Source organism: Spermophilus citellus (assembly GCF_964194105.1).
Source record: "Spermophilus citellus genome assembly, chromosome: 7".
In the NCBI taxonomy this organism is placed as follows: Eukaryota; Metazoa; Chordata; class Mammalia; order Rodentia; family Sciuridae; genus Spermophilus; species Spermophilus citellus.
The window spans coordinates 49,016,739-49,032,938 of record NC_138188.1 but is presented as its reverse complement, the minus strand read 5'-3'; the positions used below and the strand labels follow the sequence as shown (position 1 = coordinate 49,032,938).

At 43.8% G+C, this 16,200-nt stretch overlaps 1 protein-coding gene across 4 annotated transcripts in view; it reads right to left on the bottom strand.

The window, feature by feature from the left end:
* VEPH1 (ventricular zone expressed PH domain containing 1) overlaps positions 1–16,200 on the bottom strand; it is a gene marked incomplete at its 5' end in the record, with an annotated part of 221,011 nt that overhangs the window by 11,912 nt on the left and 192,899 nt on the right. For all 4 annotated transcript variants that reach the window (XM_081301834.1, XM_081301832.1, XM_081301833.1 and 1 more), the window contains one exon: positions 11,160–11,277. In XM_081301834.1, the coding sequence (XP_081157960.1) occupies positions 11,160–11,277 (118 nt within the window). The remainder of the gene's footprint in view (positions 1–11,159; positions 11,278–16,200) is intronic.

The window sequence follows — 16,200 nt, the reverse complement described above, 5'->3', positions numbered from 1 at the left end:
GAGGGGTGCATAGGGTCTCATGGGAGCATGTCAGAGGGCACTTGGGATAAACTGGGGCAGAGGAAGCGGGGAAGCTTCCTGGTGCAGATATTGTCTGAACTGAATTCTCAGGGACAAGAGCAGGAAGGTTGATCGAAACCAAACCAAACCAAACCAGAAGAGAAACAAAGCTGAGGGAGAGGGTTGAGATGCATTCTGGGAACCATGAGCAGAATCTAAGGAGAGGCCAGTCCCAGGGACCCGCGGCCTTCATGTAAGCTGGACTCTGATGCTTTGTAATGCAATGAAAGACAACATTTGAAGGCATATGACCCCTTTCGTTTTAGCACAAGAATTTAACAATTTAAAGCCTACATCTTATTTTAAAGTACACAGCAGTTCTGAATGTTTTAACTAATTTTAACTAAATATGGTGTGCTGAATGTCATATATTTACTCCTTATGTACTAGATCACATAGGACTGTGTGGACTTTCTCTGATTTGGCCTATCATTTATGGGTTAAGGATGCTGTCCTTTCTGAAGCTGGTTGGTCTTGGGTAAGTTATTTAACCTAAGTGAGCTTCAGGTTTCTCCCCTCTAGAGTTGCTATGCTTACCAACAGGGTAACGTTGACATGTATGGCCATGCAGGTTGTTGACTGTACAAGGGCACTTGGCCAAGGTGGTGAGGGGAGCTGAAATCCAATCTGAATTCACTAGTCAAGCCATACACCCCTGAGTGCCCTACATCTACCATAAATAAAGGTACGAAAAAGTGGCATGAAGGTTCACAGTGGCCTTGCTTAACCAAGACCTGATCATAGTAAGGATCAATAACCGGCAGCTACCAACATCATAATTATGCTAACCAAAAATGATTATCATCATCCTTTTATTGTGATGATGTGTAGATGGTTTTAGAAATAGCACATCCTCGTTGCTTTAGGATAGGAAACTCCTTCCTTCCTCTAATTAAGAGTGTAATGGGACCTATAAAAAAGTGTTAGTGATGGGGAACAAAGTCAGTGTGAGAAAGGGAGTCCTTTTAAGGTTCAAAGCCTGATGCTTTGAACTTGTACCTTTAATGAAAATGCAGGTGGGAGAGGCACTTCAGGATCACAAAATGAAGGTGAACTAGAGCTTTGGAGAAACTGATTCACTTGCTCATTAGGACTGCCATTCTCGGGTCAACCTCATAATGGATTGGGTGCCCTGGGAGCGTTCCCCACGTGGTGTGTGGTTGTTCCCTTTTGTTTCTGGGCCACCCCTGGTCCTTGTGCTGGAGACAGTACTCTCCAGCCAGACTCAAATTCCTTATCTTGTGTACTTTTTGGCATTTGCCAATTTTGTCTCCAAAACATTGCATTGCATACCCTATACTTGAGACTCTCATGAGTTTAATTTATACTTGAAATTTAAATAGTCTTTCCTGATTGTTAAATGCCTTCAAAAGTAGTCATATTTTGGAATAAAATACATAAACCCCAAATGCTTACTTTTTAAGTTAGAGATGAGGAAAAATATGTAATACACCACTTCTGAAATTATGGCTTCTGGGAATTATGGCTCCTACCCAGTCCATAGGGGATTTCTCTGTATATATTGAGAGTCTCAAATTTACTCCCATCCCTTTCCCTGGTTTTACTGATATTGCATGTCTGTGTGTGCACACGCCAGTTCTAATAAAGCAGAGGGTGGGCTTACAGAGGTGCATGCGAGCACAGAGGCCAGGGAGCCATATCTAGTAGACCGCATGTCTGTGGCTTTTGAAGTCACTGAGGACCACAAGAGCTGGTATGTTTCTTATAAATACCCCACAGGGTTTTAGAGGCCATGTTTCCTCGTCAGCAGTGTGAACAAGGAGGCATGAGAGCATGGATTTTGTAAGGCCCCATAAGATCCTCTGGGGACCAAACAGGACAGAGAAGGTAGGCCCTATAGCATCCCTTAGCGGGTGCGTGCCACTTGCTCAATGGTTGAATCAAACAGCATGCTTTCAGAGCTTCTCTGACCACGAGTTGAGTACTGAGTAGAACTACCACTTTATAAGCCGTCAGAGCTGTTTCCCAAGCTGTGCTCTGAGAACCACCTCTGTCACAATTATCCACTGACTTGTTAAAGGCACACTTCCAAGCATTATCCCAAAGCCACTGAATCCAAATTCGGGGTGGGGTGAGGGGCCTATTTTTAATTGACTATTTCTTCCACTAAATAGTAAGTTCTATGAAGTGGTCTCTCCTGAGTTTTTAACAAGGTCCCCAGGTGATTCTTTGTAGTCCAAGAACTTCTAGGAGATTATTAGCATCCTCGTGATAGATGGCAGTGGCAGGTCCTCTAACATACAAAAGAGTAAAACTGAAAAACCAACAGCAGAAAGGAATTTTTGTGGCCTTTCCATGAAATAAAAGGATAGCACAGAAGTGCAAGATCATATTCATAGCCTTGGCTTCCTTTAGCTGAGAAGATTCTAGAGAAAAGGCTCAGATCAATGTTTGCATAATTTAATTTTATTGTCTTATCAGTGAGACAAAAATTCTAAGAGTGCTTCCAAGAAGATGACCTGTTTGGTAGTTCTGAGGGGCATGTGTAGTCATCTTTGTGCCTTTATGACCCAAGAAGATTGGCCTAAAATTACCAAGTGATGACTAATAGGGACCAATGGGAGAAGATCAGGAAGGTAGAACTGAAGGGAGATAGATGATCATTGATTTTAGGATGAAATTTTAATAAGAGTCTCACATATCCTATGTTGGTTCCACTTACTTTTATTAATAAGATCTCATGGACAGATACCACTGGTATGTCTGGCCATAGGACCTTGGATGGTTTGAAACATTGAGCACTTGTCCATGCATTGACATTACAGAACTTGCTGGGTGCCGGGAAAAAGAGATCCGATCTGCTCACGCCTTGGTGACCAGGATAATTTGGGTTGTGCAAGTTGAGCACAATGTGGTTGCACTGTCCCAGCTGTCTCTGCAGCCCTGGGATTCTAGAACACTTTACGGAGTTACCTGCAGGGCCTTCGTGGAGTTCCTAACACAAACTACATCTGCTGTCTTCAGCACTTGGCCCCTAAACCTTTTGGCAATGAGTAGGAGTTTACAAGTCCTGCCTTAGGAGCTTCAGTGAGAAGTCTTACATATATACCCATGCATATGTATTTACATATGCATGTGCATGTGAACACACATATGTACATTTTTAATATATATCTATAAATACTTCATGCATTCTGTTAAATAAGATGATCTACTTATCACAGTACCTTTGAAAGAACTTGTCTTGGAAGATTGTTTACACAATGAATATATTTTGCAGGAAAGAGACACTGCAAATATCACTGTATGAAGGTCTACCCTTTTTCCCCTAAAATGAATCTGCTGTGAGTTCATCAACTTGTTTTTTTGACTAAGAAAAATTTTACTATTGAAAATCTTCCAAGATACAAACTTTGGTGATTCATTTATTTGGTAAATATTTTCTGAGCATCTTTTGTGTACTAGGGACTGAGAATGGGTGCATAAGGAGGGACCACTTCATAGAACTTATTGTTCAGTGGAAGAAATAGGCTCACCCATGATGAGCAACAGGATGGCAGCTGTAACCCATGTTACCATGGGGAGTGTTAGCCAGGGTTGCAGAGGCTTCTCTGAAAAACCATTGAGTGTATTCAAAAGAGCTCTGGGTATCAGTTTTCAGAATAATCACAATTTTTAATTTACTTATAAATATTTTAGGAATGAAGGTTTGTTTTCACTTACAAATTCACCTGTTGAAAAGATTCAGTGGTGCTTTTCAGCAAACACATAGAACGAAGTCACCAAACATCCCAAGAGGGTAGTCTTATCCTGCCTAGGATTTCACCCCTCATCTTCTCAGAATCTAACCGGAAAGATCATCATCTCCCCACGTCCTTAATTTCTCCCACCCAAGAGAAGCCTCCCATGGACTCCTCACCACACTCAGGGGCTTCACCTCTGCTTCATCTCCACCAACTGCCTTATTTCTCACCTCCTCCTTATGTCAGAACTGTCTTTCTCTCCACTCCCTTGCCTCCTTCTCCCCTGAACAGCCTCTAATCCATTACCTCTGTGTGGTCTCTGATGGCTACAGGTCACCCATCAGTGTACACGGTCAGTCCTCATGATACTGTCCTCTGAGCAGCATTCAATCCTGTTCACTGAGTCCTCCTTAAAACCTTCTCATCTTTCAGTTTGTGGGACACAGCACTTCCTGCTCCTCCAGCCCTCTAGACACTCCTTCTCGGACCTCCTGTTCAGTTGTTTCCTGGGGAATTTTCTCCTCTCCATTCTGAACTCTCCCTAACCAGGCTTTGCTGGTTCTACAGTTCAGTGACCACTTCTCAGAACCATTTCCAAACACATAAAGGCTGCTTCTCTGAACTCTAGGTTTTCACCTCCCACCATCTACACAATGTCAGGCACCTCAAACTGAGTTCATTTAAATTAAAATTCACTACTGCCCCCCCCCATGATTGTTTTTCTTCCAGGATACCCTAAGCTCAGTAAACAAAACCCTACTCAGTCGGCTGCATCAGGCTGAGACTTGCTGTCCTGTCACCCTGTCCAGTCCACCACCACAATATTGAGGATCTATTTTCTCAATTGTTCTCAAGTCCGTGTGCCTCTCCCCACAGCCCTAGTATGAGGTGTCCTCACCTCTTACCTAAAATAACAGCAATAGCCCCTCATAGAATGACTCCGGCTCCTTCCAGTCTGCCCCTCACACAGTGGCCAGGATGATCTCTTCAAAGCAAAAATCAATGGTGACATCTGTTGCCTGACATCTCACATAGCTTCCCATGCTCTTAGCTCAGTGACTGCCCTTTCAGGGTCTTACATGGACTGGTCTCTGCCACTCAGCTTGGGCTGGACCCTGCACTCCACTTTGCCGGGGAGAAGTCCCCCCCATTCCGCACACTCACTATGCCATTTCCGGCCACCAGGCTTCTGTGTCTGTGCTTTCTCCTGGACCCTCCTTCTGCCCTCTTCACCTGCTTAACAGGACCTTAGCCCTCTGATTACAGCTGAAATCCACTGCTTCAGGGAAGCACTTCCTGAGGACACATTTGTGGGCTGGTGATTCGTTTGTGGATAATTAGCGTGACTAGTGCCTCATGGGAAATGAGACTTAACCACGTGCTTTCTCCTTCATCAGGATGAGACTCTTGGCCAACTTGCAAAGGCAGACAGAGTTGGAAAGTAGTGTCAGCTGAAACAGGGAAGTTCACCTAGAGGGTGCTGGCTCACTGGGCTTGGCTTGTCTCCCACCCAGGCTCACCTGTTACCAGCAAGTCTGTAATGGGCTCTGTGCACACGTATGTAGGAGGCATTTGAATATGACACAGCAGTTGGGCTTGCCTAACCTTCTGAAGTCTTGTACACAGTAACTTTTCTTCCTACAAAAGGCTTATTTTCCAAAAGTTCTGTTTCAAAGCTTCCGTTTGGTTAGGTTCTCTTTTTCTTTGTTTATGAGTTGGGCTTTCACCATTTTGCCCACGCTGGTCTTAAACTCCTGGGCTTAAGTGATCCTCCTGCCTCAGCCTCCCTAACAGTTGGGACTACAGGTGCACACCACAGTGCACACTTTTTTGGGGGCAGGGATAATCAGGGGTTGAAGCCAGGGATGCTTAACCACTGAGCAACACCCTCAGCCCTTTGTGTATTTTATTTAGAGACAGGATCTCACTAAATTGCTTAGGGTCTCCCTAAATTGCTGAAGCTGACTTTGAACTCACTATCCTCCTGCCTTAGCCTCCTGAGCCACTGGGATTACAGGCGTGCACACATTTTGTTAGCTTATAAAAATTTCTGATAGAGTGTTAAATTCCCTCAAGTTAGACTTTAAGACGGCATTTCAAAACAAATCCTGTTTTTCCCATAGTTGTCTTATCACTGACATGATTAACAAATTCATCATCCCTTTGCCAGGTGCTTATTAAGCACTACCGTGTGCCAGGCCATATAAAGATGAGTACGTGGCTCTTCCTCTTACGGTTACTGTCTAGTAGGAGACTAAGGGCAGACAGCATGCCCTGCACAGTGCAGAAGTGGACAGGGGACAGGAAGCACAGAGGGGAGAGGAGTTTCCTTTGCTCTGGGAGAGTGTGTGTGTGTGTGTGTGTGTGTGCAAGTGTGTGTGTGTGTGTGTGCATGTGAGAGAGCAAGTGAGCGAGAGAATGAGAGCATGTGGGAGATTTAACAGGGAGAGGAAGGCCCAGAACACAGAAACCTGGAGCAGGAAGATGGAGTGGAGGATGGGGGAAAGGAGAAACGTTTCATATCTGAGTTGGTTAATTAAGTATGGATTTGATTTGTCATGGATATGCCAAAGTATCTTTGAACAAGCTGGGGCTGTCTTATGTGATCAGCATATCTTCAGTAGTTCTGACAGAATGCAGATGTGGACACACACAGTTATGTGTGACAGGCCTGGCCCCAGTTTTGGCACTCTAGCAACATTTAGCACAAAGGACTGTTTTAGCCCGCGTGGCAGGAGGAAAGACCAGAGACAAACCGAGCCGTTGCATACATCCCAAATGGGGTTCCTTTCATAACTTTTAAAAGCCTTTGAAAGTTGGCATTGAAACTAAATGGCGAAGTTGGATATTGATGGACTCTTAAGGCTATTGGTGGCATTAGGAGTTGGGTTCTCGGATCTCGTTCGGCCCATTTTGTCATGGACATTTGAAGCAGAAAGTCCCGTCACCAGGAAGAGGGAGATCAGTCAAAGGAGAGCCGTGGCTGTAGGTACCAGTCGTTTCTAGTGTCTGAAGAAAGTCTCCTTACAGAGGAGGCTTGTTTCATACTGATTTCATTCCAAAACCATCTCTGTTTGCCCAAGTGATATAATTAACACCACGTTCTTATAACGGAAACATTTGAACTCAGTTCTGTGGAGGAAACATGATAGAAGGTCGTCTGAAAAGAATTCGCCCATTTTCTTTTAGAACTGGAGGAGACCTCCCACTGACAATCACTTTCAAATTCTCAATATCTAGTGATTCAGAGTAATCCCGCTGGGGACAGCCCAGATTTATAGAGGGGAACATGACTGCCAAAACTCTAGGCTGTTTTCTGTGGGACATAAGAACAAAGGCATCCCACATGTCTTGAGAAGCAAGAGTGAAAGTCATGACCTAGTTCTTCTTCCTACTTTTAAAACATGGGACTGAATAGAGAGCCAGATGTGTCCCAGGGCAGTCCACTGACTAACTCTTACCGTTACACACCCTGTGCAGTTCCAGGACATGGGGGCAGCTGGTCAAGGGGACTGTATGGTTTTCCAGAAACAAGTGCTGTTCTGTTAAGTCCACTTGCTCAATCTCTGCATAAACCCCACCAGTAAGTCTTCCGGGATTACAGAGTTATTTCTGCGATTTTTAAAATTTCTACTCTGTACTTTAAAAAAGTGGTTATCAAAACTGAATCAACAATTGGAGGAACTGAAAACAGTTTATGCAACACTCATTTGCTGCATGTAATAATCTCCCCCACACTACCATACCAAAGTTCTTGCTCTTCTTATAAAATGTCACCCAGGGGAAGACAATTTCTAAAATATTAGACATCCTCTGAGTTCTCTCAATATATTATAACATTAAGGAATGATTATTATTGCAATTTCTTAACTTTTATGCCTTTAACTTGGACTTGCCTTAGAGGTTGACATTGTGTGTTCTGGAATCAGCCTGTCTGGATTAAAATCTTGGTTCTACAACTGGGTAGATGTGTGACCTTGGGGAAATTGCTTATTTTGGATTTTCTCATTTGTAAAACAGAGTCAATAATGGTCACAAAAATTACAAAAATGTATGTAAAACCTAGTATATAGTCGTTAGAATGATAAATGCTAGCAATTATAATCACTCCTGGACCTCTATGATAACTCTAGCATTTTGTTTCCTCTGACTTAATATACACTTAATTGAATAAAAATATTGATCATTAAATATTAAACTCCAGGGAATTTCTATGTGTTGGTGTAGAAGTCAGTGGGGAGGTGGTGAGAATTTACCCATAGAGGGGACATGTGGGTTGACCGATGTGCTTTCTGAAGGACGCCATGGCTTAGTCTACACGTTGTAAGAAACGTTTTACATTTCTGGACATCTTTCCTGATGTCTAGATGCCTAATTGCTTCAAATATTCTCCTCATTTAAGGAAGTGCTGGCCAGCATTTTGAAAAATATTGGAAAACTGAGTATGTGAGAACAATTATTCTGTCATTGGTTGGTCCCCTTAAAGAATACCATAAATCCAGTTGATCAGGCTTTTGAATTAGAGTCTGATCCTACTTCCTTAGACTGCTTCTCCCCAAGGCTGGCAGGGGCCCTAGCCCTGGTAGAGATACTAGTGGAACCCAGAGCCGTGCACCTGCATCGTGGACACAACAGAATTGGGCACCAAGACAGACAGGGGAGCGGCCCTTTGATTTCATGTGGCTCCTTCTCTCAAGGAGGAAACAGCACTGACCTCCACTCTCCAGGTTCAGAATGCCTGGCGTGTGGGTGGTGCTGTATTTGGCATACTTCACCCAGAATCACAATCCTGAAGCATCACATGTGAACATTCAAGACATGTTCGACTTTGCCATTTCTAAATATTATACATCTGTTCACTCACTTAACAAATATTTATTCCATGGTGACAACTCACAAAAGATTATGCTAGATTTTCTCATGTCCATCTTTGGATTCTGGCTGAATTAGAATCCCTTTCAGGGCAGAGATGTGGTACCTTATTCATATTCCTATCCCAAGGGCCAGTCTGTAGAAGACACCTAACCAGTGCAACAAGCATGTGCTGTGTTAATGGAAAGTGGGGTGCAAGTGCTGAGCTGGCTGTGCATGGCCAGTAACAAGAGGTTCACTCCTATGGCCTCAGCATCTTTAAATTTGGAACTTAAGCAGAATGTGGGTGCTTAATACTACCTCCATGAGTATGCTTGGCAGCAGCCTCATGTTAGGACTTTCACTTAAATATATGATTTACATGCTTAGAAAAAAATAAGAGATGAAATCAACAGCCTATATACACTCTTCAGGGGGTCTAGGCTTTTTAGTGAAAATAACAGCTTAAAATAGGATTTCTCTCCAACTCAAAGACCCTTTCATGTAGCAAAAGGAAATGAGCAAAGAAATCCATATACACTCAAGTTTTCAGGGCCAAACATTTTGATTCAATATGTTCTGTTATAAAATATTTGGCCTTGTTTGAATTTTTATTGCTATATGTTCTCAGTCTCTATTTAGCGGAGAGAAATTGATAAGAGATAAGGAAGAGCAAATGTATGAAGTGTGCTTTTCAAGAGCATGGCCGTGAACTTGAGAAAACACACACTACAGGAGCGCTTTGTGCTTCCAGGTTTCAGCCCCTTTTCTGAGGCCTCCCTTAGCCAGATGCGATTAAATACTTGTTGACCAAAGACTCAGCTTCTTTGTCAAGAGCTTTGTAATGTTGTGAACATCCAATAAAATAAAATAAAATAAAATAAAATAAAAAAAACAAAGACTCAGCTTCTTCCTAGGGAGCCCTCTTGGGGCTCTCGGGCCACCTACAATGGCACTTCACTTTACCATGTCTCAGAGAAAGTCTCTTTCATGCTCTTTTTTTCACATGTGAAATAGGGTCTGATTAGAAAGTTTTATAAAGGAGACATTCAATTCCCCAGTTCCTTACTTGCTTGAATTAACTTTTTAAAAAATTGGGGTGTTCACTGTGGCATGGGCTGGATCCAGTGTCTGCAATCAGCCAGTAATCTGTGCCTCACAGGGGCTGTCGTCCTCGCTGCCGCTCTTCATCTGTACCTTTTCCGTGGGGTAATGCATTTTAATTGGTGCCTCTCTGTGAGCGCCTTAAGTATCCATCTGGCCATATGAACGCACTTTTCTGATTCAGCCTCAACATCTTGGCAGTAACAAGAGAATAGACTTGCCACAATGGGTAATCTTCAAGATGCACAGAATCCTGCAGTTAAAGGACCTGTACAGGTGGCATAACCAGTAGCTTTCTGGAGGGTGGCTTGTGTATTAAGTGTCCTCGTGTTCTGCGGCATTTCAATGCTGCTCCCTTGGTCTCAATTGCAGTTCCTGAGCTGTGCCAGCATTGAGAATTCTCTTCTCAGAAGGGAAATTAGTCATGAAGTGTTCCACTTCCAAGGACAGCATGATTTTTTAGCATAGGCTTATGATCAACCTCTTTCCAGTGGTCATATGGGGTCAAGTTTAACCAGGAGGGAGAATGGCAAAATGCTTAAGAGCATGGGTTCTGGATTCAGACTGAGTTCAAATCCTGTGTGACCACGGACAGTTGCCAACCTCTCTGTGCCTCAGCTTCCCCACAGATAACATCAGTACTTACCTTGTAAGATTATTGTGAGTGTTGATGAAATGATGGTGTGTAGCACAGGGCTTTGATCATATTCACTAATGAATTATTATTTTTATGAAAGGTCAGTAGACCAAATTCCTTGGGCAGCAGAAAACAAAGAGGAAGGGTAAATAACCAGACATGGGTTATTCCAAATAATCCCTTACTCTTTCAATATTCTGCTGTTTACACAGTCAGTCATCAAGCTGCCCTGGAAGGGGTCACTCTAGATAAGCTGTGTGCACACTCACTGGGTTGTACTTCTATGAGTCTCTGGAACACACCCCCACAGGTGCTTGTTTTTCTCTAACCCTCAGGACTGTGGGTTGAAATGAAGGATGCTTTCATGGAGAAATGGCTGACGCTTCCTCCCCCCTCCCTTTCTTCCCTTCCTCCCTTCCCTCCCCACTCCCTTCCTCCATTCCTCTCCTTCCTCCCTGCACTGGGGATGGAACCCAGGGCCTTAACACTAGCTAGACAAGCACTTTACCACTCAGCCCCAGCCCCAGCCCCAGCCCCAGCCCTGGCCCTAGCCTGATGCTGCTCTCAAAACCACAGAGGGGTAAGGCATTGTTTCTGGTCTGCGCTTCTCTCCTCCCAACATCTTCCCTTTCCTCAAGGTCACTTTGGTGAGATGCTTTTCTCAGCATGAAGCAGGGATCAGGTACAACTGCATTCTTACAACTTGGGACGTTTAGGCAGAGGAAAGCCAACCAGGCAGCAGGGCTAGTAGACCCAGTGAGCCCAAGGGGCCCGGGGTTCTGGGTGCAGGTGGGGCCTCTCACCGCTGGCTCGTTCGGGGTTGTTGCACATGAAGCACTGCCACGCTCCAGCCGCTTCACTGAAGCCAAACACGTCAAAGAACCGCACCTCCTCCAGATGGAGCTGTACCTGGTCCAGGTCCTGTTGCAGGAACACAGAGCACAAAGAATACAGGTGACCTGCTGCTACACGGCATCCTGAGACAGGGAAAGGGGACATGCAATCAGCACAGCCAATGCTCAGTATCTGTGCTAGGGACCAAGAGGGACATTGGCAAGGTTGCTGTTGGCCAGCGGTGGACGGAACAGTCAGCTCAGACTCCGACATGGGAGAGCTCTCAGGTGCAGAGAGGGAACACGCCTGGGGGCTGGGTGTCAGAACCTGGAGTGGCCCAGAATTCTCTTGCATCTAGGAGCAGCTCCAGAATTTCTAAAAAGGAGGGACATCCAAGTGGCAGTGTTGTTGAAGGAAATGTTGTTGAACGACTTCTTTTTTATTTACATTTTATATAAAATAGTGCACCAATAGTATTTTCATAAATGTTGTTTTCATAAGACTGCCTTTGCAGGGGCTGATGGAAAATCTGGGGATGGACCTAACCCTCAGCCCTGGGCCCCAGCACTCTCTCAGTCCCATGGCTTATCTTAAAAGCATATGTAAATTTGCATTCTATTCCATAAGATCACTCTATTGGTTTTAATGGAAAATTATGTCTTGTTATTTATCATAAATCAGTTAACGGTTTTCCTCTGAATGGTGGAGTAGAATTTGATGCACCAGAGGATCATCCTGTTTTGGGGCTCTGTGGCGCCCTGCCAGTGTGCTCCTGTTGAAGAGGCTGAGGAGAATTTCCATTAGACTGTAATGGATGGAGAACTATTAGCCTAACCAAATTAAATTGCTCTACTGTCTTCCTGAGGCCTTGCTATTATGTGATACTTGTCTCTTTTTCCCACCGTGGCCAGGGCTGTATGCTTCAAAGGTTGCTCCTCCTCAGAGGGACATTGATGTTCTCCCTGGCCGTGCATGAGCCCAGTGCACTTGTGTGTTTGTCTTGGCTTGAGCTGGGCTTTCTCCTCCTCTCCACCACCTATGGTAACAAATTCTTCGTTTCCCCAGAGCTGGGCAATGTAGATGATATTTGCTTGTCCTGGTCTAAGTAGAGAACGGCTACCTGGATTCTGTCCAAAGCTCCTGATTTCCACCTCTGGGTTCTTGATACAGGTGATAAGGACACCAGACCATGAGATTCTTGAGAGCAGAATGTGCCTACTGGTTCCCAGTTTCATTCTCCAACTCTAGTGTGACACCAGGTATGGAGTAACATCACTGGCTTGCAGGCCCAGGGCAAAGTCCATTTCCCAGTGAACTACAGGAGAGGCATTATGGAAAGTAAGAGGAATTCTTCTCAGAGAATGTTCTCACTTACTAGAATGTAAGCATGAGGAGGACAGGGATTTCATCTATTGTGTTGGCCACCGTGACCTCAGCACCTGGAGAGCTTGTCACATGGCAAGCCCCAAGTGAATGACAGAGTAGTGGGAGGCAGGCTGGGACTGGAATGGATCCTTTCCAGTATTCTCTGTGAAGGCCGCTACTGCTTGTGTTCTGGGACTGGACGTTTTGGAGGCTCAATGTGCTGAGTATTTGGGGTTGCTAATATTTCGTAGTTATTACAGGCATTCCAACAGGCATTGTATATATAGGAATGTTGTTTTAACAAGAGCGATTTAGAGTGTGTTCACTGGACAAAAAGAGACTTTCTTTTTTTTTTTTTTAATAAAAGAATGTTCCACAAGATAAAGACTAAAGAAGCACCTGGGAGCTTTGTAGGTTTCAAAGGATGAAATCCATATTAAAATTTATGGGGAAAAAGCAGATGTTCATAAATATCAGTTTCAAAACTGCTAACTCTCTGAAGTCTGTGCTTGGCCATTGGCATGCATATCGCTTCCCTGTTTCTCACACAATTAAGGATCAATTTTTCATTCACCACAAACACTACTAGCAAACAAAGTACTTAAAATAATACTTTGGGGTTCTTTTATTTTTCCTGTTCTGAGACCAGGAAAGTCCCAGGTTGTTGCCTATAATCCACATTTGTCTTGGCAAAAAGTTACTTACAAAGTTTAAGACAGATGGTAAGCTACGTCCCCGCATTCAAGTTCTGAAGCCCAAAGCAGGCTTAAGTCTTCAGAGGATTCAGGTGTTCTACAAAGGGAACTGAGGGAAGAAGATGAATGGTAATCCTCTGAACTACTGAGGTCAGCAACAAGAGCCAACGTTAAACAGAGACAGGAGAAATATGTGCAATTTCAAATATTTGTGGAAGATCAAAGTAAGACAAATCATACAACAAGCAAAGACAAACCAGTGATAGCTGAGTTTGGGGGTTTTGACTACTTAAATGTACTTGAGTACATTTTGAGTACCATTTGTCTTTCTCACACTTCTGGGTCTTGTAGCTTTCCTGGGCCTTGCCCAAGAATTGTTACATGGCCCTTCTATTTCTTGATATTTAAAGATAAGAGAACTAAAATTGAGTTAGAGAATTACGAATGTCCTTTAAGACAACTAGACTCCAGAAGAGTGATAAAAAAATTCACCTCCAACTCTAAGTCATCCTCTGAGTACTTCAGTTCTGATGGGATTATGGCAGAGGGACCCTTGGGTGACTCCCCAGTAATTTCCACCTCCTGGGATTCCTCCATCTGTATGATCCCCTCCCCTGTGTGTTGGCAGGTTCTGCCACTTGCTTCTAACCAAGAATAAGCAAAGGTGATGGGCTTTCATCTATCACACTATCACATACACATACCCAAGCATGGTTGTGGTCCTGGTAGCCCACTCATGCATGGGGAGACTCCTGCTGGTTCTGAAGAAGCAAGTTGCCATATTATAAGCTTCAGGGAACTATGGCAAGCTTCTGATAGCTAGTAAGAAATCAAGTCCTGTTAGGTACAATATGGCACATGCCTATAATCCCAGTGGCTTGGGGGGCTGAGGCAGGAGGAGCAGCTTCAGCAACTTAGTGAGACCCTGTTCCTAAATAAAACATAAAAAATGTCTGGGGATGTGGCTCAGCAATAAAGTGCTCCTGAATTTAATCCCTGGTACCCGCCCCCCAAAAAAAGATATATAATAATCATAGGAAGCATGCCCTAAGAAGGATTTTCCTGACAAACATCACTTAATTAAAAAAGATAAAAAGTCACTGAAGAGAAAATGATGTTTTAAAGTGAATGGTTGGTTAGGTGAGTTTTTTCCTCCAATTTTAGGAGAAGTCATTAACAAGAAGAGGAATTTGGAAAACTACATAAGTCTCTTGCAGAGCTTCTTAGGGGAGAAATGAACCAGTCAACTTGGAAAGAGGAGGGGATATTTTCAACATTGTTCTGCTGACATGACAGTGTGAATCCCCACAGTGACTCCTAAGAAAGTGTGCAGTGGCCTCTGGGTCTCTCAGCGTGGCCCACATGCTGCCTGGGGGACTCCAGAGATGAGAAAAGCAGGCATCTGCAAGAACAGTGGGTTCTGGCACATTCCTACTGGCCTAAAGCTATTTGGACAACATGGAAAACACAGGCTTTCCTCCTGAGCGCCTCGTGCCTCTGGGTAACAGTTGCACCAACTCCAGACACAGTTCATGCATACCTTAAGAAGTGCAAACCCCAAACCGAAACCCTAGCATTTCCACATGACAACAAGGACTCTCTGTCTTTGTAGTTATTTCTAGTGCACACACTTTAATTGTACAGAGTCCAGGGGACACAGTGGCAACTCAAATGCATGTTGTTCTGCATGGTATAGACATAGTGTCTTGTAGGCAACTTGGTGTATTGAATGGATAACTTGGCAAAAGAGACTTTGAAGTACATCTGTTCTGTAATTTAATCTTCTTACACACTTCAACTTCTGAAAAATAGTATTGAATTCAGTTGATAACACTTAGTACTTATTGCACTTGGTGTCAGAAAAGATGATACAGAGCCAAAGAGGCACTGTCCTGCACTCCAAGGAAGGGAGAGGGCCCTTGGGTTGGTGCAGTTTTCCTCACAGAGCAAGGATGGAATAGGCTTTCATCTGAATGTGGTGAAGGCGGTGAAGCTGCTTCTGGTTGTACTCACGGCCCTCGACTAGATTATGTCTGCTTGGCATGGAAACTGGTTTCTACCTTATTTTGTAACTTCTGAAACTAGAATAGCATTTTGCTGATAGTAGGTATTCAACAAAGTGTTATGAACTCTTACTGATTGGGGCCTGTAGATCTCATCTCTATATCAATTATGGCAATTAGGTTTTCTATTTTCATTTCTATTCAATTATGACCATTAAGTTTTTCAAAATATTTATTTTTTATTTTTCTCAAGAGATAGGGTTTTGTTATGTTGCCTAGTTTGCCCTCAAACTCCTGGGCTCAAGCCATCCTCCTGTCTCAGCCTCCCAAACTGCTGGGATTACAGGCGTGCGCCATCACACCCAGTGGCACCTGCATGTTATACGAGTTCCCCAAGTGGTTCTGATGTACTGATGGAAATTCCCCCCAATCCTGTGGAGGAGAGGTGTGGATGGTGACCATGTCTATCAGATGGTATCTGAGGCATTTTTCAGCTTCCATGTGCATATGTTCATACTTTCCCATGATATTTGGTTTCATAAGACAAAATACAATATATGGTCTGGTCACATGAGCACCATTTTTATTCTTAAAAAATTAGAGATGTTATTATCCCAAGTTGTGCAATATGGAAGGAAGAGTCGAGGTATGATGACTGTTGGGCTTAGTTTGAAATTTGAGAGGCTATGAAAGGAGGGGGCAACAGGCAGGAGTCAGACGCTAAGCAGAGGCAGCACAGGAGCCAGCAAGGACATGGGAATCAATATGTTTCAGTCTTCAACATGGATGTCACATATGTGCCATGTGCCATAGACTCTTATTTTTCTATCCTGGATGAGTAAGGAGCTCTAGGTGTACATGACTGTGTAATCCCCATCTGTCCAAATGTAGATCACCACCAGACTCGCTGTTCTTTCTATCCTTCCAGACCTGGGAACTGAATCCCT